Raw genomic sequence first — 25,702 nt, forward strand, 5'->3', positions numbered from 1 at the left:
CTTAGCAATGGTGGACTACCTCCGTAGTGGTGGACTGCCTTGGTAATGGCGGACGCCCCTCCCCCACAGAGCTGGACCGTCCTGGCTTCAGCTGTGCCTGCTGTGAAACTCTCAATCCAAAGTGTTTCAGATTGCTGTTTCTTTGTGGACGTGGGACCAGCCGAGCCTGTTCACCTGGCTGTTTGCCTCAGACTCCCCCTACTTTTTTTTTTCCAGTTGAACGGGCAACTCTGCCAGGTGTTCCATTCGCCTGTTGAAAAGGTGCAGGGATCTGTGTGATTTCCCATGCGGCGACCCCCTGCGCCAGCTGAAACAGCCACGCTGAGATTCCTGGCACTTCTTTTGTCCAGGAATCTCCTGGCCTGGTTCCCTGTTTCAGTTTATCAGTTGAATGGGCAACTCTGTCTCCCAGGAGCTCCAATCGCCAGCTAAAATGGTGCCTGGACCCATGTATTTTGTGCAGAGAACCATGGCGCCGGGGCGCCAGCCAAAACAGCCGTGCTGGCAACCTGTGGGGCTCCTCCACCTGGGAATCTCCTGGTCTGTGGGCAATAAAAATCCGTATGTAAATGCCGCATCCATTCACCCTCCATGCTTTCGCTGGGAGCTGCAATCCTTAGCTGCTCCTAATCAGCCATCTTGGATCCCAATTCTGTTCCCTGTTTTCATGAAGATATTGAGTCAATTTTTAGAAGGATAATGGGATCTTGTAATTTCTGTTTTTCTTAAAATAAAAACTCACCAAATTTTTATTTAAGTTTATGCTATAACTGACAATTATGGCCTTTGAGTTAAAAGGTTTCTGAGTTGAATAGTGATATTTGCTTTGCAGAAAATAAGACAGCAATGTAATAGAAAGTAACTTTGAGTGGGAGGCTACTTTAAATTGTGGGATTATGGAAGGCCTCCTTTTTCTTTTTCCTTTTTTTCTTCTTTTTTGAGACAGAGTCTGGCTCTGTCACCCAGGCTGAAGCGCAGTGGCGCAGTCTCAGCTCATTGCAATCTCTGCCTCCTGCTTCAAGTGAATCTTCTGCCTCAGCCTTCTGAGTAGCTGGGACTACAGACATGCACCACCACACCAGGCTGATTTTCATATTTTTAGTAGAGATGGGGTTTCACCATATTGACCAGGTTGATCTCAAACTCCTGACATTATGATCTGCTCCCCTTGGCTTCCCAAAGTGCTGAGATTACAGGCGGGAGCCACCATGCCTAGCGGAAGTCTCTTTTATAAGTGAAATTTGCACAAAGACATGAATGTTAAGAAGAATTCATTGTGCAAAGATTTCAGAGAACTTTCTTTATACTGGGAGGTTAGTTCCAAGGCTCTAAGTTAGTTGATTTGGGGTTTTAGAGGTTCAGAAAGAAGGCTCTAGGGGATGGAGAGTAGTGAGCAAGGAGGAGAAATGGTAGATTAGATTGGAAATGTAATTAGACACGGGCCAGATTACATGACTTGTGTAGGCCCTAAAAAAGAGTTTTGATCTTAAGTACAAAGGGAAACCAGTGGAGATGTTAAGTAGGAGAGGAAGATGATCTGATAGAGAATTTTAAAAAGATCACTGTTGCCACTATGGATAATGGTTGGTATGGCATAATGGTGGAGACTAGTGGAGGAAATGATATTACAATAATTTATGTTAGAGATGATGTTGGTTTGGGCTAGGCTTAAGAGCTGTTGATATGGAAAGAAATGATGGCTTTGGGATATATTTTTAGAGCTGGAATAGTTATGATTTACTGAAGGAAACCTTCAAGAGTGACCTTTCTGGCAGAACAACTCATACTGTTTCCTGAGTTGAGAAAGAAGGAGGGAGGGGGAAGGATTAAGTAGATTTTGGGTTGAAAAATAAATAATTTGATTTATATATGTTAATTTTGAGATACCTAATTATTCTAGTTGAAGTGTTTAGTAAGCAATTGACTATAGCATCTGGGAGCTCTGCTTAAAGTTCTGGGTTGGAGATACACATTTGAAGGTCATCAGTGTGCTGATGATATTCTAAGGCAACTGGACTAACTCACCTAGGGAGAGAATGTATTTAGAGAAAAGAATAAAACTTTGGGAGACTTCAAGATGAAGAGATCTGGCAGAGTAGAGGAAGAGGTGTCAACAAAGGATACTAAGAAGTGGCTAGTGAACTAGGATGAAAACCAAGAGTGGGAAATCATGGATAGAACCCAAGAGGAAACAAGTGTTTCAAGAAGTTAGTTAATTCTTCATCTCTCTTTTATTTTTATTTTTTGAGATGGAGCCTCGCTCTGTCTCCCGGGATGTAGTGCAGCGTTGTGATTTCAGCTCAATGCAACCTCCATCTCCTGGGTTCAAGCAGTTCTCCTGCCTCAGCCTCCCAGGTTGCTAAGATTACAGGCGTGTACTGCTCTACTTGGCTAATGTTTTATATTTTTAGTAGAGACAGGGTTTCACCATATTGGCCAGGCTGGTCTCAAACTCTTAACCCCAAGTGATGCGCCCAAACTCTTATTACTGAATTCATACGTCATATTATAATTTATCTGCTTAAATCTAGCAGTGCTGTCCATTAGAAATTGGTGCACCATGCAATGAGGTAACCACTAGCATTATGCAACTATTGAACATTTGAAATATTAATACTGTTACTGAGGAACCAAATTTTTAATTTTACTTAGTTTTTCTTAGTTTAAATGTTTATAGCCGCAGCATAGGTCTAGTGCACGGTATAGATAAACTTCTTTACAGAGACCATTTGCTATCTATCTTTAGGTTCATAGTTAAGACATTCACCTCAGTTAAAATAGCCCCCTAGTAGAGCCTGAGGAGGTTGAGGCTGCAGTGAGCTATGATCGGTTCACTATACTCCAGCCAGCGCAACAGAATGAGACCCTGTCTCAGAAAAAAAAAAAAAAAAAAAAAAGCCCTCTAGCAAATGTGAAAGTAGTTGTGTTAATAGATATGCTTGAGGCTGGGTGTGGTGGCTTACACCTGTAATCCCAGCACTTTGGGAGACCGAGGCAGGTGGATCACCTGAGGTCGGGAGTTCGAGACCAGCCTGACCAACATGGAGAAACGCTGTCCCTCCTAAAAATATAAAATTAGCCTGGCCTGGTGGCACGCATCTGTAATCCCAGCTATTTGGAAGGCTGAGGCAGGAGAATTGCTTGAACCTGGAAGGCAGAGGTTGCGGTGAGCTGAGATCGTGCCATTGCACTCCAGCTTGGGCAACAAGAGCAAAATTCATCTCAAAAAAAAAAAAAAAAAAAAGAAAAATAGATATGCTTGAAAGAAAAGTGGCTGTTTTATGCTGCTTAACAAATAACCCTAGTTTCTCAGTGGCATGATCAGCCAAATTTACTTTTTGCTTTGGCGATGGCTTGGCTTTAGGCTGTGAGTTGGGTTCAGGTCTGATCCATTTGTCCAGGCATATTCTCTTAGTGGAATGCAGAGCATTCAGAAGACCATGCCAGACCTTGCAAGCACATTTTCACCTCTGCTTGTGTCACAGTATATTGACTGAAATAAGTCATAATTTAACCTCAATATGACTGGAGTGCAGAATCATATCCCTCCCATGGAGAGTGGGGAAGGAAGCATCAATATTTACCAAACAGTAACAGTAACCACAGAGGAATACTGATTTTCTTTTCTTTAGGGAAGTTCTCACCAGGAGATGATTTTGTCCTCCAGGGGACAAAGTCTGGAGATATTTTTGATTGCTGTGATTACTGGGGACCTAGAGGTGGAGGGAATTGGGGGAGTATTTCCATTGGCATATAGTGGGTAGAGCCCAGGGATACTGCTAAATACCTTTCAATGCACAGGACAACCCCTGTACCAAAGAATTATTCAGTCCCAAATATCAGTAATCCCATGATTGGGAAACCTTGCCTTAGAACAGTAATTCTAACATTTTAGCATGCATCAGAATCACCTAGAGGATTTATTAAAACACAGACTCTCAAAAGGGCCAAGCTCTCAAAGTGTCTGATGTATGTCTGGAATTCCTAACAAGTTCCCAGGTGATAATGATACTTCTAGTCCAGGGATGACACTGTAAGAACCACTGTATTAGAGAACCAGTACATCATATAAGAGTTTTTTTCTGTGTAATAGTGTTATTTCTGTGCATATTCCTGATAAATGTTAAAGCAGATATCATAGATATGTCTTTGTTTTAGTTCTTTTGTTTAAACAATTCAGGGCTGGACACGGTGGCTCATACCTATAATCCCAACACTGGGAGACTGAGGTGGGCGGATCACTTGAAGTCAGGAGTTTGAGGCCAGCCTGGCCAACATGGTGAAACCCCATCTGTACTAAAAATAAAAAAAATTAGCTGGGTGTGGTGGCAGGCACCGTAATCCCAGCTACTCTGAGGGAAGCTGAAGCAAGTCTTCACTCTTGCGACTTTCATATTTAGACATCTTTTGAAGCCCTGCCCCCTGCAAAGGTGAGCTTTAGCTACCTGCAGTAGTCACTTCTGGGAATTGCTTGAACCCGGGAGGTGGATGTTGCTGTAAGCCGAGATCATGCCACTGCACTGCAGCCTGGGTGACAGAGTGAGACTGTCTCAAAAAAAAAAAAAAAAAATGAAGAAAAATTCAGATGCAATGCTGAGTGGGAAGCTTTGGAAAAGAGGTTGAGACTTGGCCTTGGCATATAAGCAGATGTTTGTAAGAGGTTTTGTTTGTAAGGCAAATTGAGGAAGTAAAAGTTGATAATCGTATTTAGTATTCCAGACATAAAGATTTAGACTAATCAGTTCTTGAAGATAATAAACCTACTTGGTTATACTGTGAAACTTTCTAAGCGATATCTTAGAGACGAATTTTATTTATTATTTTATTTTTTGAGGTGGAGTCTTACCCTGTCACCCAGGCTGGAGTGCAGTCTTGGCTCACTGCAACCTTCACCTCCCCCACCCCCTGGTCCACCCCAGGTTCAAGCAATTCTCCTGTCTCAGCCTCCCGAGTAGCTGGGATTACAGGTGCCTGCCACTGTGCCCAGCTAATTTTTGTATTTTTAATAGAGACAGGGTTTCCCCATGTTGGCCAGGTTGGTCTTGAACTCCTGGCCTCATGATCCACCAGCCTTGGCCTCCCAGAGTGCTGGGATTACAGGTGTGAGCCATCAGCCTCACCAAGACAAATTTTAAATCATCAGTTTTGAATTATAGGACATCTCAGTCTGAATAAATGATTCAGATTTTTGTTTATTTTTTATTTTTTTGCATTTTAAGAACAAAACTTATTTTATGAATCTCTTTGAGCTCACTTTGAGCTCATACATAATAAAGTTGTGAAATGAAGGAGAAAAAACCTAGCTAAAGTAGCTAAAATAAAATTAATGAAAAAAACCCCCTTTTAATCAACAGAGCACTAAACTGGAGGTTTTAAGGAAGAATCATGTGATTTAGTTATCCTTTATTAGGGAACTCATAAACTAGTACTAAAAAGAAAGAGATTTAAGACCTAGAACTCTTTATATTGGTGATAAAACAGGGTTTTTGGGGTTTCTTTATTTATTTATTTTTTTTGGTTGGGTTCTTGCTCTGCTGCCCAGGCTAGAGTGCAGTGGCATAGTCATTGCTCACTGTAGCCTCGAACTTCAGGATTCAGGTGATCCCCCTGTCTCAGCCACCTGAATGCCATCACACCTGGCTAAGAGTTTTTTATTTTTTGTAGAGACGGTGTTGCACTCTGTTGCACAGGCTGGTAAAACAGCTTTTTATCTTGTAACTTGTATAACCTAGTATTCTGGATTAGCTTTAGCAATATTGTATAAAGAAAGAATGATGCATGATTTGAAGCATCACTGTCCAATAGAACATGTAATATGAAATATATGTACAAGTTTCATGTGGAATTTCAATTTTCTAGTAGCTATGTTTAAAAGGGCTAAAAAAAGGTGAAATTAATTGTAATAATATATTTTAATCTTGTATAACTAGACTTTTATTATTAATGAAGTATTTTACATTTCGTACTAAGCTTCAAACTAGTGTGTATTTTACACTTACAACACATCTCAATTTGGACTTGCTGTATTTCAAGTAGCCACATGTGGCTAGTGGCTACCATATTTTAAGAGTTACAGAACAAGTAATAGCCCAATTTTTACATTTTGTCAATGTGTATGACCCAGGATGGCTTTGAATGTGGACCAAATGCATAAACTTTCTTAAAACATTATCATTTATTTTTTTTTAGTTCATCAGCTATTGTTAGTATTAGTGTATTTTATATGGGGCCCAAGACAGTTCTTCCAATGTGGCCAAGGGAAGCCAAAAGATTAGATGCCCCTGGTCTATGTGGTCCAGCTCCTTTCATATGTCCGATTCATTTCCTGTTTCACACCAGTGTATAGCCTTAGCTCTCAAAGGACCCACTGTTATTTTCCATATATGCCGTTTTTCTTGATTCATGCCATTGTATGCTTACCTCTTTGCTGAATGCCCTTTAATTTTACCATTGTACCTCTTTATCTAGCTAACTAGTACTTTGAAAATCAATGCAAAAATCACTTTCTCTGGATAAACTTCTTTTATCTACTAGTATGCACAATAAAGATAGCAGATGCAAATTTAAGATACAAATCCAATCATGTTTGGATTACATGGAACAGGCAGAGTGTTAATAATATTGATAATAGTGACTGGGTGTGGTGGCACATGCCTGTGGGCAAACTACCAGGATGGCTGAAGTGAGACGATTGCATAAACCCAGCAGGTCATGGCTGCAGTGAACTATGATGGTGCCACTGCATTCCTGCCTGTGTGTCAGAGCAAGACCCTGTCTCAAAAAAGATCTGTAATATTAAAAGTGTTATAAATAATTAAAAGCCCAGTTTATTGAAAATATAGGAGGATGTGAATAAGCATGAAATATAATTAATAAATGTGAAATACATTTTTTTATCTGTCATGTGAGTAAATATTTAAAAAATTAACTGCATTTTAGCATGGGTGCAGAGGAGTGCTATACAACAGAAATGTAACACAAACCACCTATGAAATTTAAAATTATCTAGCAACCACATTAAAAAAGTAAAAAAAAAAGTACAATTATTTTATTTGTCTCACTATGATCAAAATATCATTTCACAGTGTAATCAATACAAAAACCTTAAATATATATTTAAAATTTTAGTTATGCAAAGTGATCAAAATCTAGTATATTAATTTCAAAACATATCAACTTTTACTAGCCATGGAGAGGAAATATTCTTTTTTTTTTTTCTTTTTTATATATATTTTATTGCACTTTAAGTTCTAGGGTACATGTGCAAAACATGCAGGATTGTTGCAGAGGTACATGGCAATGTGATTTGCTGCTTCTATCCCCCTGTCACCTATATCTGGCATTTCTCCCCATGTTATCCCTCCCCAACCTCCCTACCTCCCACTCTCCCTACCCTATTCCCCCTCAACAGACCCCAGTGTGTGATGCTCCCCTCCCTGTGTCCATGTGTTCTCATTGTTCAACACCCGCCTATGAGTGAGAACATGCAGTGTTTGTTTTTCTGTTCTTGCCACTTTGCTGTGAATGATTGTTTCCAGATTCAGCCCTGTCCCTACAAAGGATATGAACTCATAGTTTTTTTATAGCTGCATGGTATTCCATGGTGTTTATGTGCCACATTTTCCTTGTCCAGTCTATCAATGGTGGGCATTTGGGTTGGTTCCAGGTCTTTGCTATTGTAAACAGAGCCGCAGTAAACATACCTGTGCATGTGTCTTTATAATAGAATGATTTATAATCCTTTGGATATATGCCCAGCAATGGGACTGCTGGGTCAAATGGAATTTCTATTTCTATGTCCTTGAGGAATCGCCATACTGTCTTGGTTGAACTAATTTACACTCCCACCAACAGTGTAAAAGTGTTCCTGTTTCTCCACATCCTCGCCAGCATCTGTTGTCTCCAGATTTTTTAATGATCACCTTTCTAACTGGTGTGAGATGGTATCTCACTGTGGTTTTGATTTGCATTTCTCTAATAGTCAGTGATGATGAGTATTTTTTCATATGTTTGTTAGCCTTATAAATGTCTTCTTTTGAAAGGTGTCTGTTCATGTCCTTTACCCACTTTTGAATGGGCTTTTTTTTTTTTTTTTGTGAATCTGTTTTAGTTCTACGCAGATTCTGGATATTAGCCCTTTGTCAGATGGGTAGATTGTAAAAATTTTTTCCCATTCTGTTGGTTGCTAGTTCACTCTAATGATTGTTTCATTTGCTATATAGAAGCTCTGAAGTTTGATTAGATCCCATTTGTCTATTTTGGCTTTTGTTGCCAATGCTTTTGGTGTTTTAGTCATGAAGTCCTTGCCTATGCCTATGTCCCGAATGGTTTTGTCTAGGTTTCTTCTAGGGTTTTTATGGTGTTAGGTCTTATGTTTAAGTCTTTAATCCATCTGGAGTTAATTTTAGTGTAAGGTGTCAGGAAGGGGTCCAGTTTCTGCTTTCTGCACATGGCTAGCCAGTTTCCCCAACACCATTTATTAAACAGGGAATCCTTTCCCCATTGCTTGTTTTTGTCAGGTTTGTCAAAGATCAGATGGTTGTAGATGGTGTTGCCTCTGAGGCCTCTGTTCTGTTCTGTTGGTCTGTATCTCTGTTTTGGTACCAGTACCATGCTGTTTTGATTACTGTAGCCTTGTAGTATAGTTTGAACTCTAGGTAGCATGATGCCTCCAGCTTTGTTCTTTTTGCTTAGAATTGACTTGGCTATGCAGGCTCTCTTTTAGTTCTATATGAAGTTCAAGGTGGTTTTTTCCAGTTTTGTGAAGAGGGTCATAGGTAGCTTGATGGGAATAGCGTTGAATCTATAAATTACTTTGGGTAGTTGGCTATTTTCACTATATTGATTCTTCCTAACCATGAATGTGGAATGTTTTTCCATCTGTTTGTGTCCTCTCTTATTTCCTTGAGCAGTGGTTTGTAGTTCTCCTTGAAGAGGTCCTTTATGTCCTTTGTTAGTTGTATTCCTAGGTATTTTATTCTCTTTGTAGCAATTGTAAATGTCAGTTTGTTCTTGATTTGGCTCTCTTTAAGTCTGTTATTGGTGTATAGGAATGCTTGTGATTTCTGTACATTGATTTTGTATCCTGAGACTTTGCTGAAGTTGCTTATCAGTTTCAGGAGATTTTGGGCTGAGATGATGGGGTCTTCTAGATATACAATCATGTCGTCTGCAAATAGAGACAATTTGACTTCTTCCTTTTCTAATTGAATACCCTTTATTTCTTTTTCTTGCCTGATTGCTCTGGCTAGAACTTCCAATACTATATTGAATAGAAGTGGTGAGAGAGGGCATCCTTGTCTAGTGGCAGATTTCAAAGGGAATGCTTCCTTTTTTGCCCGTTCAGTGTGGTATTGGCTGTGGGTTTGTCGTAAATAGCTTTTATTATTTGAAATAGGTTCCATCAATACTTAGTTTATTGAGAGTTTTTAGCATAAAGGGCTGTCGAAGTTTGTTGAAGGCCTTCTCTTCATCAATTGAGATAATCATGTGGTTTTTGTCTTTGGTTCTGTTTATGTGGTGGATTATGTTTATAGACTTGTGTATGTTGAACCAGCCTTGCATACCCGGGATGAAGCCTGCTTGATCGTGATGGATAAGCTGTTTAATGTGCTGTTGTGATCAGTTTGCCTATATTTTATTGAAGATTTTTGCATCTATGTTCATCATGGATATTGGCCTGAAGTTTTCTTTTCTTGTTGAGTCTCTGCCGGGTTTTGGTATCAGGACGATGTTGGTCTCATAAAATGATTTGGGAAGGATTCCCTCTTTTTGTATTGTTTGGAATAGTTTCAGAAGGAATGATACCAGCTCCTCTTTGTATATCTAGTAGAATTTGGCTCTGAACCCATCTGGACCTGGGCTTTTTTTGGTTGATAGGCTATTAATTGCTGCCTCAACTCCAGCCCTTGTTTTTGGTCTATTCAGGGTTTCGACTTCTTCCTTGTTTAGGCTTAGGAGGATGCAAGTGTCCAGGAATTTATCCATTTCTTCCAGGTTTACTAGTTTATTTGCATAGCGTTGTTTGTAGTAATCTCTGATGGTGGTTTGTATTTCTGTGGAATCTGTGGTGATATCCCTTTTATAGATTTTTATTGCAGCTATTTGATTATTCTCTCTTTTCTTTTTTATTAATCTGGCTAGTGGTCTATTTTATTGATTTTTTTTAAAAAAACCAGTTCCTGGATTTATTGATTTTTTTGAAGGGTTTTTTGTGTCTCTGTCTCCTTCAGTTCTGCTCTGATCTTAGTTATTTCTTGTCTTCTGCTAGCTTTTTAGTTTTTTTCATTTTACTCCTCTAGCTATTTCAATTTTGATGATACAGTGTCAATTTTAGATCTTTCCTTGCTTCTCATGTGGGCATTTATTGCTATAAATTTTCCTCTAGACACTGCTTCAAATGTGTCTCAGAGATTCTGGTCTGTTGTGTCTTTGTTCTCGTTGATTTTGAAGAACATCTTTATTTTGCCTTCATTTCATTGTTTATCCAGGTTCAGTTTCCATGAAGTTGCGCAGTTCTGAGTCAGTTTCTTAATGCTGAGTTCTAATTTGATTTCACTGTGGTTGAGACTGTTTGTTATGATTTCTGTTTTTTTTGCATTTGCTGAGGAGTGATTTACTTCCAATTATGCGGTCAGCTTTAGAGTAGGTGCTATGTGATGCTGAGAAGAATGTGGATTTGGAGTGGAGGGTCCTGTAGATGTCTATTACGTTTGCTTGGTCCAGATCTGAGTTCACGTCCTAGATATCATTCTTAATTTTCTGCCTTGTTGATCTGTCTAATATTGACAGTGGAGTGTTGTAGTTTCCCATTATTATTGTGTGGGAGTCTAAGTCTCTTTGTACATTGTTAAGAACTTGCTTTATGTATCTGGGTGCTCCTATATTGGGTGTGTATGTATTTAGGATTGTTAGCTCTTCTTGTTGCATTTATCCTTTTATCATTATGTAATGCCCTTCTTTGTCTCTTTTGATCTTTCTTGGTTTAAAGTCTATTTTATCAAAGACTAGGATTGCAACTCCTGCTTTCTTGTGCTCTCCATTTGCTTGCTAAATCTTCCTCCATCCCTGTATCTTGAGCCTATGTGTGTCCTTGCATGTGAGATGGTTGTGCTGAATACAGCACACTGATTGTTTTTGACTGTTTATCCAATTTGCTTGTCTGTGTCTTTTGATTGGGGCATTTAGCCCATTTACATTTAAGGTTAATATTGTTATGTGTGAATTTGATCCTGCCATTTTGATGCTAACTGGCTGTTTTGCCCATTAATTGACGCAGTTTCTTCATTGTATAGATGGTCTTTACCTTTTGGTATGTTTTTGGAATGGCTGGTGCTGGTTATTCCTTTCTATGTTTAGTGCTTCTTTCAGGAGCTCTTGAAAGGCAGGCCTCGTGGTGACAAAGTCTCTCAGCAATTGCTTGTTCGTAAAGGATTTCATTTCTCCTTGGCTTATGAAGCTTAGTTTGGCTGGATATGAAATTCTAGGTTGAAAGTTCTTTTCTTTAAGGATGTTGAATGTTGGCCCCCACTCTCTTCTGGCTTGTAGGGTTTCTCCTGAGAGATCCGCCGTGAGTCTGATGGGCTTCTCTTTGTGGGTAACCTGACCTTCCTCTCTGGCTGCCCTAGCATTTTTCCCTTATATCAACCCTGGTGAATCTGATGATTATATGCCTTGGGGTTGCTCTTCTTTTAGAATGTCTTTGTGGTGTTCTGGGTATTTCCTGGACTTAAATATTGGCCTGCCTTGCTGGGTTGGGGAAGTTCTCGTGGATAATATCCTGAAGAGTGTTTTCCAGCCTGGAGTCTTTCTCTCCATCACATTCAGGTACACCTATCAAAGGTAGATTAGGTGTTTTTATATAATCCCATATTTCTTGGAGGCTTTGTTTATTTCTTTTCACTCTTTTTTCTCTAATCTTACCTTCTCATTTTATTTCAGTGTGTTGATCTACAATCTTTTATATCCTCTCTTCTGCTTGGTCGATTTGGCTTTTGTAAGTTGTGTATGCTTCACGAAGTTCTCTTGTTATGTTTTTCAGCTTCATTAAGTTATTTATATCTTCTCTGAGCTGTTTATTCTTGTTAGCATTTCATCAAACCTTTTTTCAAGGTTCTTAGTTTCTTTGCATTGGGTTAGAACATGTTCTTTTAGCTCAGAGAAGTTTGTTATTACCCATCTTCTGAAGCCTGTTTCTGTCAATTCATCAGACTCATTCTTAATCCAGCTTTGTCTTCTTGCTGGTGAGGAGGTGTGATCCCTTGGAGGAGGAGAGGCGTTCTGGTTTTGGGTGTTTTCATCCTTTTTGCACTGGTTTCTTCCCATCTTTGTGGGTTTATCTACCTGTGGTCTTTGTAGTTGTTGACTTTCAGATTGGGTCTCTGAGTGACATCCTTTTTGTTGATGATGAAGTTATTTCTTTCTGTTTTTTAGTTTTGCTTCTAACAGTCAGGCCCCTCTGCTGTAGGACTGCTGGAAGTCCACTGCAGACGCTTGTTGCCTGGGGATCATGAGCTGTGACTGCAGAACAGTAAGAGTTGTTGCCAGTTTCTTCTTCTGTTATCTTTGTCCCAGAAGGATACCTGCCAGATGTCAGCCTGAACTCTCCTTTATGAAGTGACTCTTTGGATATATGGGGTCTGGGAGGTGCTTGAGGAGACAGTCTGTCCCTTATAGGAGCTCAAGTGCTGAGCTCATTCAGAGCTGCTGGGCAGGTAGGTTTAAGTCTGTTGCAGCGGAACTCATGACTGCTGTTTTTTCCAGGTGCTTTCTCCTGGGAAGATGGGGCTTTATTTATAAGTTCCTGACATGCTGCTACCTTTTTTCAGAGATTCCTTGCCCAGCAAGGAAGTAGCCCATTCACTGTCTGCCAGCAGAGGCATTGCTGAGCTGCTGTGGGCTCTGCCCAGCTGCTGTGTGAGCTTCCTTGGGTTTTGTTTATAGAGATATAGTTAGAACTGCCTTGGTAATGACAGTCTGCCTCTGTAATGGCAGACTGACTCGGTAATGGCGGACTGCCTCTGTAATGGCGGACTGCCTCTGTAATGGCAGATTGCATTGGTAGTGGCAGACTGCCTCGGTAGTGGTGGACTGCCTTGGTAATGGCAGATGCCCTTCCCCCAACAAGGCTGGACCATCCTGGGTCCAGCTGTGCTTGCTGTGAAACTCTCAATCCAGAGTGTATCAGATTGCTGGTCTTTGTGGGGGTGGGACCCGCCAAGCCAGATCACCTGGCTCCCTGTTTCAGCCTCCTTTGTTTCTGTTGAATGGGTGGCTCTGTCTCCCAGGCATTTCAGGCGCCAGTTAAAACAGCCACCCAGATTTGTGTGAGTTTTTGTGCAGAGACCCTGCTGTGTTGGCTGAAATAGCCATGCTGGGAACTTGTGGCACTTTTCAGCCCGGGAATCTCCTGGTCTGTGGGCAGTAATAACTCGTTTGGAAATGCAGTGTTCACTCACCCTCTGCATTGTTCTTGCTGGGAACTGCACTCCAGAGCTGTTCCTATTTGGCCATCTTGGATCCTCCTACCTGGCAATATATATTCTTTTACATTTTTAGTGAGGAAGCTTTTTAGAGGACAGTTGGGCAATATTTATCAAATTAAAGATTCAAATGACCCAGGATTCTATTCCTAGAAATCTATTCTCTAGAAATAACATTTATTTAAAAATTATAGACAGACAGGTATTTATTACAGTATTGTATGTAATAGCAAAACATTGAAAACAACCTAAATGTTCGGTAGGGGTATGGTTAAATAATTATGATATTTCCAGACAGTGGTATACTATACAATCTTATAAACTATGGAAGCTGTTTATGTTGAGTTATATGAGTTAATAATATTAGATTATTTAACATATAAAATGTTTAGAATGTGCCTGGCACATAGTTAATGTGATGCCAGTGTTTGCTATTATTATTCTTGTTAACTTACTGATGTGGAATAAATACTCGTATGGAAAAATATCTCCAGATATGTTAAGTAAAAATAAAAAACAGCAACACGCAGAGCTATTTATTGTATGCTATCATTTATGTAAAGAAAGGAGAAAGAAAAGAATACGTGTATGACCGCTTTTATATGTGTATGGTATCTGTGAAAGGGCATGCAATAAACTGACAACATTAATTGTATTTAGAGAGAGGAATGAGATGGTAGAGGGATAGTGACTTTTCACTGTGTTTTTTTCTGTTCCTTTTGGATTTGTTCCATAATGAATATATTACTTAGTGAAAAATTGAAATGTAAGGTAAACTTATTTCTCTTATTGAAAAGTCCATATTTTACTATTAAATCAGGTTCATTTCTAGCATTTGTATGAATTATTATGGTTTTAATCAGGAAAAAAACACAGGATAGTACAACTTCAATTATCTAGAATGGCTGGAGAATATGGAATTCTGGGTAAATTTAATTTTGATTGATCAGAATTTTAATCAGAAGCATTTGGTTTCAAAATATACCTTTTGGAAATGTTTCTGAGTTGTCTTTCTTCTTGTCTCAGTAAGTATGACATATTGAACTTATTACAAAGTGTTTATTTTTGAGGATTTTGTAGGATTGGGGCTCATTCTTACTATTAGTTTATAAAAAGAATAATAAACTTGAGTTTGAATGCATATGTACTTTAAAATATATCCTAGAAAATGTTTTTTAAAAAGGTGACAACAAAAAAACTTGATCCTAATATAGGCTTTGTATGTGCAAGTGATATTTCTCTAAGATTTGAGCTCTGAATTAAAGGATGGAATTCTGGTTAATTTAAATTTCACAGCTGGGTATGATGGCTTATACGTGTAATCCCAGCACTTTGGGAGGCTAAGGCAGGAGGATACCTTGAGGCTGGGAGTTTGAGGCCAGCCTGGGCAACACAGCAAGACCCTGTCTCTACAAAAATAAATAAATAAATAAATAAATTTAGCATTTCTGGCCATTCTGTTTATCAAAATTTCTGGACAAATACATATGTTAATTTCATGTTTTGCATATATAGTTCTTTCTTTTTTCACAGACATTTATTGACACTTTTGATGTTTTTAGGATTTGGAGTGGATCAGTTACGAGATGACAATCTAGAAACTTACTGGCAATCAGATGGCTCCCAGCCTCATTTAGTGAACATTCAATTCAGGTAATAAGCTTTCAAATTTTTCAACTAGTGTAGGTTATAAACAGACAAATAAATCTATTTACATAAAAATGAAAGAAATAACAGAAATTACAATGAAATACACTTAACTTTTTAAACTCTGAAGTCTTGGAGATTATTTTTCTATTCAGTTGTTAGCATTTTAAGTTTACTCTGTCTTTTTTTTATGAATTTTCTTATGGTATGTTGCATAGTTCCTTTTATGTATATGTTTGTCAAATACACTTTTTAGTATAATTTATTATTTGAACGTGCTTTCAGAAAAATGTGATTTGCTTATGGCCCAACACAGTGCCTTAATGTATCATATTAAGTAAACCTGGAATGATGATGGTAAGTTTTTTAGCAATGGAGTGTTCATGTAACTTTTCAAATTTTTACTTTTATTTGAAAAAAAATTTTTTTTCACTTAGAACTTCTAAGGTCATCTTCCTTTTTGAAAATGCTTTTTTGAGGGGAAAGGAAAACAGCCACATGTTTGTCAGTGCTTTGAATTTACTAATCAAATTTTTAAAATTTTAAATAGAGACAAGGTCTCACTGTGTTGGCCAGGCTGATCTCAAACTCCTGGCCTCAAGAATTCCTCTCACCCCAGCCTCCCAAAATGCTGGGGTTCTAGGCATGAACTACTGGGCCTGGCTGAATTTATTGACGTAGGCAGAAACCAGTTAACTCGTCTATCTTGTTCTATTTATACCATCTATTTTAACGTTCTATAGCGTTTTATTTTTAGTTATTTGTTTTTTTATCATCCTAGAATACAAATCAGCAAACTTTCAACAAGCCAGATAGTAAGTATTTTAGACTTTGTGGGCTATCTGATCTGTTTTGCAGCTACAGTGTTTAGTTCCACTGTTATAGCACAAAGACAACCCTACACGGTACATAAATGACGGAATTAAATCTAATTAATGATAAAATTAAATCTAATTAAATTTTAACTTACAAAAGCAGATGTTAGGCAGGATTTATTTATTTTTTTTCTGACTTTTATTTTAGCTTAAGGGAGTACATATGCAGGTTTGTTACATGGGTAGATTACATTTTGCTGGGGTTTGGTGTAGAAATTATTTCGTCACTCAGGTAGTAAGCATAGTATCTGATAGGCAGCTTTTTGGTCCTCACCTTCCTTTTCTTCACCTCAAGTAGGTACATATGTCTGTCATCCTCTATTTTGTATCTATATGTATTCAATTTTTTGTATGTGTTGTGTTTTTTTTTTTTGTGATGGAGTCTTACTCTGTTGCCCAGGCTGGAGTGCAGTGGCGTCATCTCCGCTCACTGTAACCTCTGCCTCCTGGTTCAAGCAATTCTCTTGCCTCAGCCTCCTAAGTAGCTGGGATTATAGGCACATGCCATAACACTTGGCTAATTTTTGTATTTTTAGTAGAGGTGAGGTTTCACGGTGTTGGCCAGGCTGGTCTCAAATTCCTGACCTCAGGGGATCCACCTGCCTTGGCCCCCCAAAATGTTGAGATTATAGGTGTGAGCTGCTGTACCCAACCATATATTCAGTTTTTAGTTTCCACTTATAAGTGAGAACATGCAATATTTGGTTTTCTGTTTCTATGTTCTCTTAGGACGTTGGCCTCCAGCTGCATCCATGCTGCTGCAGAGGACATGATTTCATTCTTTTTTATGATTGTGTGGTGTTCCATGGTGTATATGTACCGTATTTTCTTTATCCAGTCCACTGTTAATGGGCATCTAGGTTGATTCCATGTCTTTGGTATTGTGAATAATGCTGCAGTGAACATATGTGTGCATTGGTGTTATGGTAGAATTATTTAAATACCTTTGGATGTATACCCAGTAATGGAATTGCTTGGTCCAATAGTAGTTATGTTTTAAATTCTTTGAGAAATTTCCAAACTGCTTTCTATAGTGGCTGAATTAATTTACATTCCCACCAGCAGTGTATAAGCATTCCCTTTTTTCCACAACTTCACTAGCATCTGTTATTTTTTTTTTTTTTTGACTTTTTAATAATAAACATTCTGACTGGTGTGTGAAATGGTATCTCATTGTAGTTTTGATTTACATTTCTCTAGTGATTAGTGAGGTTGACCATCTTTTCATATGCTTGTTGGCTGTATGTCTACTTTTGAGGAGTGTTTGTTCATGTCCTTTGCCCACTTTTGAATAGAGTTGCTTTTTTCTTGTAAATTTAAGTTTTTGCAGGTTCTGGATATTAGACCTTCATCAGATGCATAGTTTGCAAATATTTTTTCCCATTCTCTAAGCTGTCTGTTTACTCTGTTAATAGTTTCTTTCACTGTGCTGAAGCTCTTTAGTTTAATTAGGCCCCACTTGTCAATTTACATTTTTGTTTTAATTGTTTTTGGAGTTTTTATCATGAAGTCTTTATCAGGTCCTATGTTCTAGGTATTTCTAGATATTTCCTAGGTTTTCTACCCTGGATATTATAGTTTTAGGTTTTACATTTAGGTCTTTTATAAATCTTGAGTTGATTTTTGTGTATGGTGAAAGGGAGGGGTCTGGTTTCAATCTTCTGCATATGGCTAGCCCGTTATCCCTGTACAATTTATTGAATAGGGAGTTCCTTCCCCATTGCTTGTTATTGCCAACTTTTTTGAAGATCAGATGCTTGTAGATGTGCAGCTTTATTTCTTGGTGCTCTAACCTGTTCCATTGGTCTCTGTGTCTGTTTTTGTACTAGTACCATGCTCTTTTGGTTACTATTATCTTGTAAATAGTTTGAAGTTGGGTAAAGTGATGCTGCCAGCTTTGTTTTTTCTGCTTATTATTGCTGTGGCTATTGAGGTTCTTTTTTGGCTCCATATGAATATTAGAATAGTTCTCCAATTCTGTGAAAAACATCAGTAGTTCAATTGGAATAGCATTTAATCTGTAAATTGCTTTGGACAGTTATGACCATTTTAAAAAAAGTAATATTTATTCTTCCTATCCATGAGCATGGGTTGTTTTTCCACTTATTTGTGTTGTGTCTGATTTCCTTTAGCAGTATTTTGTAATTCTTGTAGAGATCTTTTGCCTTCTTTGTTAGGTATTTTATTCTTTTTTGTGGCTGTTTTGAGTTAGATTGTGGTTCTTGATTTGGCTCTCAGATTGGATGTTATTGGTGCATAGAAATGCTATTGAGTTTTGTTGATTTTGTATCCTGAAACTTTGCTGAAGTTGTTCATCAGATCTAGGAGTCTTTGGGCAGAGACTATGGGATTTTCTAGGTATAGAATTATGGAGTCTGCAAACAGAGAGTTTGACTTCCTGTCTCCCTATTTGAATGCCTTTTGTTTTTTTCTCTTGCCTAATTGCTCTGGCTAGGACCTCTAGAACTATGTTGAATAGTGATGGTGAGAGTGGGCATCCTTGTCTTGTTCTGGTTCTTAAGGGGAATGCTTCCTTCCAACTTTTGCTCAGTATGATGTTGGCTGTGGGTTTGCCATAAATGGCTCTTATTATCTTGAATTATGGTTCTTCAATACCTAGTTTGTTGAGGATTTTTAACATGAAGAGGTGAATTTTTTTGAAAGCCTCTCCTGCATCTCTTGAGATGATGATGTGGTTTTTGTTTTTAGCTCTGTTTATGTGATGAATGACATTCATTGATTTGCATATGTGAGCCAATCTTGCATCCCAGGAATAAAGCCTACTTGATTGTGGTGGATTTGCTTTTTTGATGTGCTGCTGGATTCAGTTTGCTAGTATTTTATTTGCTAGGATTTTTGTGTCGATATTCATCAAGAATATTGGCCTGATTTCTTTCTTTACTGGGTTTCTGCCAGATTTTGGCATCAGAGTGATGCTGCCTTTGTAGAGTAAGTTAGGGAAGAGTCCTTCCTTCTCAGTTTTTTGCAATGGTTTCAGTAGGATTCCAGATCTTCTTTGTACTCTGGGGTCCTCTGAATTTCCTGAATTTGAATGTTGACCTCTTTAGTGAGGTTGGGGAAATTTTCATGGACATTATCCTCAAATGTATTTTCCAGTTTGCTTGCTGTTTCTCCCTCTCTTTCAGGGACCCCAGTGAGTTGTAGGCTTGGTCTCTACATAATGTTACATTTCTCAAGATTTTTTCTCATTAAAAAAAATTTTTTTTCCTTTATTTTTGTCTAACTGAAATTGATTTGAAGAACCAGCCTTTGTGCTCTGAGATTCTTTTCTCAGCTTGATCTATTCTGCTGTTAACACTTCTGAATGTATTATGAAATTCTTGTAGTGAGATTTTCGGCTCTATCAGATCAGTTTGGTTCTTTCTTAAAATAGCTATTTCATCTTTCAGCTTGATTCATTTTACAGGATTCCTTAGATTCCTTGGGATGGGTTTCAGCTTCCTTCTGCATCGTGATGTTCTTCGTTACCATCCAGATTCTGAATTCTGAATTCTGAATGTCTGTCATTTCTGCCATTTCGATCTGGTTAAGAACCATCACTAGGCAATAGTATGCTCATAGTCTGGCTTTTAGACTTGCCAGAATTCTTGCTCTGGTTCTTTCTCATGTGTGTAGAATGATGTTCCTTTAATTTTTGAAGTTGCTGTCCTTTAGATGGGATTTTTTTGCTTTTATCTTCTTTGATGTCATTGAGGGTTTGACTGTTATACAAGTTGGGTTTAGTTGACTAGCTTTGTTTCTGGATGATTTCCGGGTACCAGGGCTCAGCTTAGCACTCGTGGGTTACATGCTGTAATCCAGAGGCCTCTGTCCAGGCCCATAATCTTGTTCTCTGGCCCTTCCAGATAAGCAACTGCTGTACTGGAGGGTCCACAGTGCTCTCAGTCTGCCTGCAACAACACTCCAATGAGGGGTGCAGGCAAAGCAGTCAGGGGATGTCTGTGGCAGATGTGTGCTGGCAGCAGCCCATTTGCAAAAGCTTTCTGTTGGTTAGGTGGGGTCTGTTGGTGAAAAAGCTATGGCAGCGGCCACTAGGAAGCACCCCAAAAGATCATCTGAGGCTGTGCTGCAATTAGGCATGGCCAAGCAGGGACACAGGGAGAGGCTGGCAGACAAGGGCGTGCTCAGATCAGACTGGCCCCATCCCATGGGTTAGATAGCCCTATTTTGTCCAGGTCCAAGAGTCAACAAAGGCCAGAGCCACCTAGAGGTACATGGCAAGCCATGGCGGATGGGCATCACTGGCTGTTGTCCACGGCAGCCATTCCCATGCCCAACCCTCTGGGCTCCACACAGGCTGGGGGCCTGTGCCTGTTAACTCTCCAAGCAGCACTCCCTGATGGTTCAGATGCCCTTGGGGGTTGTGGGGCCCCCTTCAACTAGAATTTGGGAGATCCATGGTGAGAGTGGACTATTCCATGCCTATTTAATTCCTTCCCCAGGAGCTGCTGAGCGCCAGGAATGAGTTCCTGGTGCTCAGCAACTCTGTTCAGAGTTCCTAGCTTACTCTGCTTTCAGCCCAGGGTGTGCTTGGTCCTCCCTCTGTCCACTCTCAATGCTTTCCTTCCAACAGTCTGCTCAGAGTATGCCTGTCTTTTTGATGGTCTGGTCTGTTGGTGAATGAAGCTCTTCCTGGCTGCATCTAGTTGGCTATTTTGGCGCTGATCAACCCTGAGATTCTTTTTAAAGAAAAGTTTTATTTCTTAAAATGGTGGCTAAAATTAAAATGACAATTAGGTACTAGTCTCTTTATTAGTAAATAATAAACTATTATATTTCAAATTGGTGAAATGTAATATAAAGTTATAGTTCTACATTTAATCCACATCTCCTCCTTCTTTCTGAAGAGTATAAACTCAAGATGGGAAAGGAGGACAAAGCCAGTAGTGTGAAAGATATTTAAGCAGTTTTAGTTGACAGTAAGTTTAGTTTCAGTTAACAGTGTGATGTGGCTGCTAAAAAAGGTAGTATGATTTTAGGATGCAATAAGGGAAGCATAATAAAAATTATACAATATTTTTTATGATATTAAAATTATTTCTGTGTTACAAAGTAATTTATTGAAATAGAGAAGGACATAAGAATGCTGAGAAAAATATTGAAAAATTTTGCTGGTTTGCTTTATTTTAAAGATAAAGATTGATAGTTTAATAATGAAAGATAAATTATAAATGAAAAAAAACCTGTATTTCCTAAAATCTGGGTTGAATGAAAACATCGATAGCAATAAAATTCATTGTCATTTAAAGCACTCTTAACAGAAAGTACTTTATTTTATATATATATTCTATATATAGAATTTAATAAAATTCTATATATACTTAAATACCAACATATGGGTATAAATTGGTTAAACCAAATCATAAATTAGTTTATTTATCTCCTCCCTGAGTTAACTGTTCATAAATTTTAAACTTTAAATTAAATTTAAAATTTTAAATTTATAGTTTTATAATGTTTACACTTTTGCTTAATCATCTCTTTGGATTAATTTTAGATTTTTTAAAAATACCAGGTAATAGGTGAACAACAGGACCTATTGGTATTGCCTGGTAGCACTATACTTTCAGCAGCTTAGGTGTCTTTGTAAAAAAGTATTTGTGCAATTACAGAATACTTTATTGCATTTTCCCCCTTATTTTTAAAAAGTAGAACAAATGGAGAAATTAAAGTGCTGATGCCTTTTAAAAAATCATAGGTTGGATGCAGTGGCTCACACCTGTAATCCTAGCACTTTGGGAGGCTGAGGTAGGAGGATTGTTTGAAGCCAGAAGTTCAAAACTAGCCTGGGAAATAAAGCAAGATTCTTTTCTCCAAAAAGTTAAAAAATTACCTGGGTGTGGTGGTACACACCTGTGGATCGCTTGAGCCAGGAGTTTGAGGTTGCAGTGAGCTATTGTCATGCCACTGCACCCCAGCTTGGGTGACAGAGCAAGACCCTGTCTCTTAAAAAAAAAAAAAAAGGTATATAATAGATGTTAGGCCTAATCACAGTGTATTAATACTTGTGACTACATTGGAAATTATTAGACTCAACTAGATAGTCATTGGACTTTACTAATCATCTGCATATTGAATTATGAACACTAAAAGTAAATGTTAAATATTTATTGTCAAAGATTGTGACTGAACCATCTGCTATAATTTAGGATTGTGATTTAGGATTGAGTAGATTTTTTTATTTGAGAACCAACTTTCCTACCTCTATTATATATCTTCAGTGTTCAGCTTTCTTCCATTTGATTTTCATCCATGTTTTCATGAGAACATTTGTACTAATGTAAGAACTTTCTATATTGAAAAAAATTGTTTTACAGATAAGTTTGAAAGAGATTCAATTTGGAGTTTATATTTGTTAAACAAACTATTTGGTTCCTTAGATTTTTTTTCTTCACATAGAAAATAAGCAACTCTTGATTTATGTAACAGTTTCTTAGCTACTTGAGCATGTAGGTTTTAGAAATAATTTATATGTATCACTGATCTGTTAAGGTGAACATATATTGTACAGTTATAAATTCACGTTATTTTTACGTCTCACTATCTTTTTAAATTAGAACAAGCTGTTTTCCTGCTCTGGATGAGAACTTGGTGGGGAGCATATAGGACATTTTTTGGTAACATACACAGTTTTATGGTTATTTCAAATGGCAAAATATGTTTTAGAAATTAAAGTGTTCTGTTCTAGTGAATAGTGAAGATGTCAATCTTGCTTTAAATTTTCTTTTAAGGTTTATTCATCTCCTAAACTTGTGCCTATTGCAAGTTGAGTGTAGTTTGCTTCACTACCCTACCTAGTTGTTGTTGTTTTTTTTTTTTTGTCCTTTCATATTTCTGAATTTGTTAGATCTGCTAGTAGGAATGAAGAGAGGTAAGAAAAGAAGGAAAGTCTGTAAATTGCCAATTCTGTCTTGGTGACATAGCATTGGTGTTCTCTGTACTTGGCTATATGTTTAAGGCTGACTCTTACGGATGCTTTTGTGGGTTGAGAGAATCAGCCACCATAATCACTTAATGCTATAGATGATTTATCTGCATTTCTCTTGTTGAGGGTATATTAATCATCTTTTTTTTCACATGGTGATACCTCCAACTTCCTGATGAGGATATTCATCCTTCCTAGAAAAAAACTAAGATAACCCTTCAAGTTATCGGGTTATAAAGTTCCCTTCTTTTCCCAGTTTCCTGAGACTTTTTTTTGTAAATAAGTGTTGGATTTTCTCAAATGTCTTTCTTGCATCTACTCATATGGATCATGTGGTTTTTCTTTATTCTGTTGAGATGGTGAATAATAAAAATCAGTATTTACTTATTTAATATTCTGTTGAGATGGTGAGTAATAAAACAATAAAGACTTTTATTTGTACTGAAATATATAACATAATTTTACCATTACAGCTATTTTTAAATGTACAGTTCAGTGTCCTTAAGTACATGTACATTGTTGTGCAACCACTACCACCTCTCTCTTGATAACTTTTCATCATCCTGTGTGGAACCCACTAAGTAATAACCACCCAGTTTCCTCCTCTCTCCAGCTTAAGATAATCACTGATTTATTTTTTGTCTCTACGTATTTTGGTGTTCTAGGCACCTGATGTAAGTGGAATTATATAATAGTTGTCCTTTGGTGTCTAACTTTTCTCACTTAGCATAATGTTTTCAAGGTTCATTCATGTTGCAGCATGTGTCAGAATTTCATTCCTTTTGAAGGATGAATAATATTGCATTTTATGACTGTGCCACATTTTGTTTATCCATTCATTTGTCAGAGGACATTGGGTTGTTTCTAATTTTTGGCTATTGCAAATAATACTGCTATGAACATTTGTGTGCAAATATCTGTTCAAGTGTCTGATTTAACTTTTTTTTGGATATATATCCAGAAGTGGAATTGCTTGATCACATGGTAATTCTATGTTTAATTTTTTGAGGCACCTCCACACTGTTTTCCATAGCAGCTGTACCATTTTACCTTCCTACTGGAAATGCACCAAAAGTTCCAGTTTCTCCATATCCATGCCAACATTTGATAATAGTCATCCTAATGAGTCTATCTCATTTTAGTTTTGATTTGCATTTTTCCCTAATGATTTGTGATATCAAGCATTTTTTCATGTGCTTTCTGGTTATTTGCATATCTTTTTTAGAGAAATGCCTGCTTAAGTCCCTTCCCTCTTTTTACATTGGGTTGTCTTTTTGTTGTTAAGCTGCTGTAAGACCTCTTTATATGTCCTGCTGCAATTACTCAACTTTGCCATTGTAGTGTTGAAGCTCCCATAGACAATGTGTATATGATGAGAATGTCACTTTGTTTCAATAAAATTTTATTTACAAAAATAGGTGACAATCCGTGTTTGGCCTACAAGCTGTAGCTTACCAAGCCCTGCTTTAGGGCAGCAGTTCTCAAACTTTTTAGTCTCAGTACACTTTAAATTCTTATTGAGGACTCCAGAAATCTTTATATATATATACATAGATATATGTGTGTATATATATATACATACATGCACACATATATATACACATATATATACACATATATATATATATTTTTACTATTTTAGAAATTATAGATGAAGAACTTTAAATTATCTAGTTATTCACTAAAAATAAACAATAATTAACCTATTATGTGTTAACAACATAGATAGCAATTTTATGAAAAATAAATGTTTCTTCCCAAATAAATAAAAAAATATAGTGAGAAGAGTGTCATTGTTAACATTTTTTTGTGAACTTCTTTGGTGTCTGAGTTAAAATGGCTGGAGTCTCATTTCTGCTTCTTCATTGAATCTTTTACAACATCCCATGTCAGCCTCTGGAAAACTTGACTACATATTCAGAATGCTTCTGAAAAAGGCAAATTACACCTGAGTAATATTAAGAAAATAGTTCTGACTTGCTGATCCTCTGAAAGTGTCTTGAGGTCCTTTATAGGTCCCCAGACCACTCTTTAAGATCATTTCTCTTGGGCAAGATTAGCCTCATTATTAAGGCTAATTATGCATTAAGGTCTCATATAGCTTTTCAAAACATGGTCTTTGTTGTTGTAGTCTTCAGTGAAAACTTTCATTTTAGCATCCTGTTAATGTTGATACAGAGGACATTTTTCACTTTTATACTAGGAACATATACGGCAGAATATAGTTATTTATAAATATTTGCTTCTGATTTAAACAAGTATGTGGACTCTGCTTATTTTATGTCTCAGCCTCCTGGTAATAATGTATCTGGCATGTTAAGAAGAATGATTAAAAAACATGTTTTTTAACTATTTTGTTCTTTACATTTAGCTTTAAATGTAAACCTATCATCTATCACATATATTTAAGTTTCGTACCTTAGCATTTATTAGTTACTTCTATATAATGTAGTCACGTAGACATAGATTAAATGCTGGCTCTATGCTTTACTAGATGTGTAAACAAGGACTACATACTTAACCTGATGTGAACCTCAGTTTCTTCATCTGTAAGACACAGTAATGCTGTATTAGTTAGAAATCAGAACTTTTAGTAACAGAGCTTTTGATAATGGTGTTTTCTACAAAGTGGAAATGTATTTCTTCTACCTCTTGGTGTAAGAGGAGCCTGGCAGCCCAGGAGTGCTGTGGCAGCCCCACAGTGTGTTTGTGGACCCAGTTTCCTTCTCTTTTTACATTCCTCCATTCTTAGC

General features: G+C 37.6%; 1 protein-coding gene across 3 annotated transcripts in view; it reads left to right on the forward strand.

The window, feature by feature from the left end:
• The window catches only part of ANAPC10 (anaphase promoting complex subunit 10), a 148,387-nt gene that overhangs the window by 14,989 nt on the left and 107,696 nt on the right, over positions 1-25,702 (forward strand). For all 3 annotated transcript variants that reach the window (XM_032246480.1, XM_032246477.1, XM_032246478.1), the window contains exon 3: positions 15,044-15,134. In XM_032246480.1, coding sequence (XP_032102371.1) covers positions 15,044-15,134 — 91 coding nt within the window. The remainder of the gene's footprint in view (positions 1-15,043; positions 15,135-25,702) is intronic.

This window comes from Sapajus apella, unplaced genomic scaffold (assembly GCF_009761245.1).
Source record: "Sapajus apella isolate SASKATOON/1434 unplaced genomic scaffold, GSC_monkey_1.0 scaffold61, whole genome shotgun sequence".
Taxonomy (NCBI): Eukaryota; Metazoa; Chordata; class Mammalia; order Primates; family Cebidae; genus Sapajus; species Sapajus apella.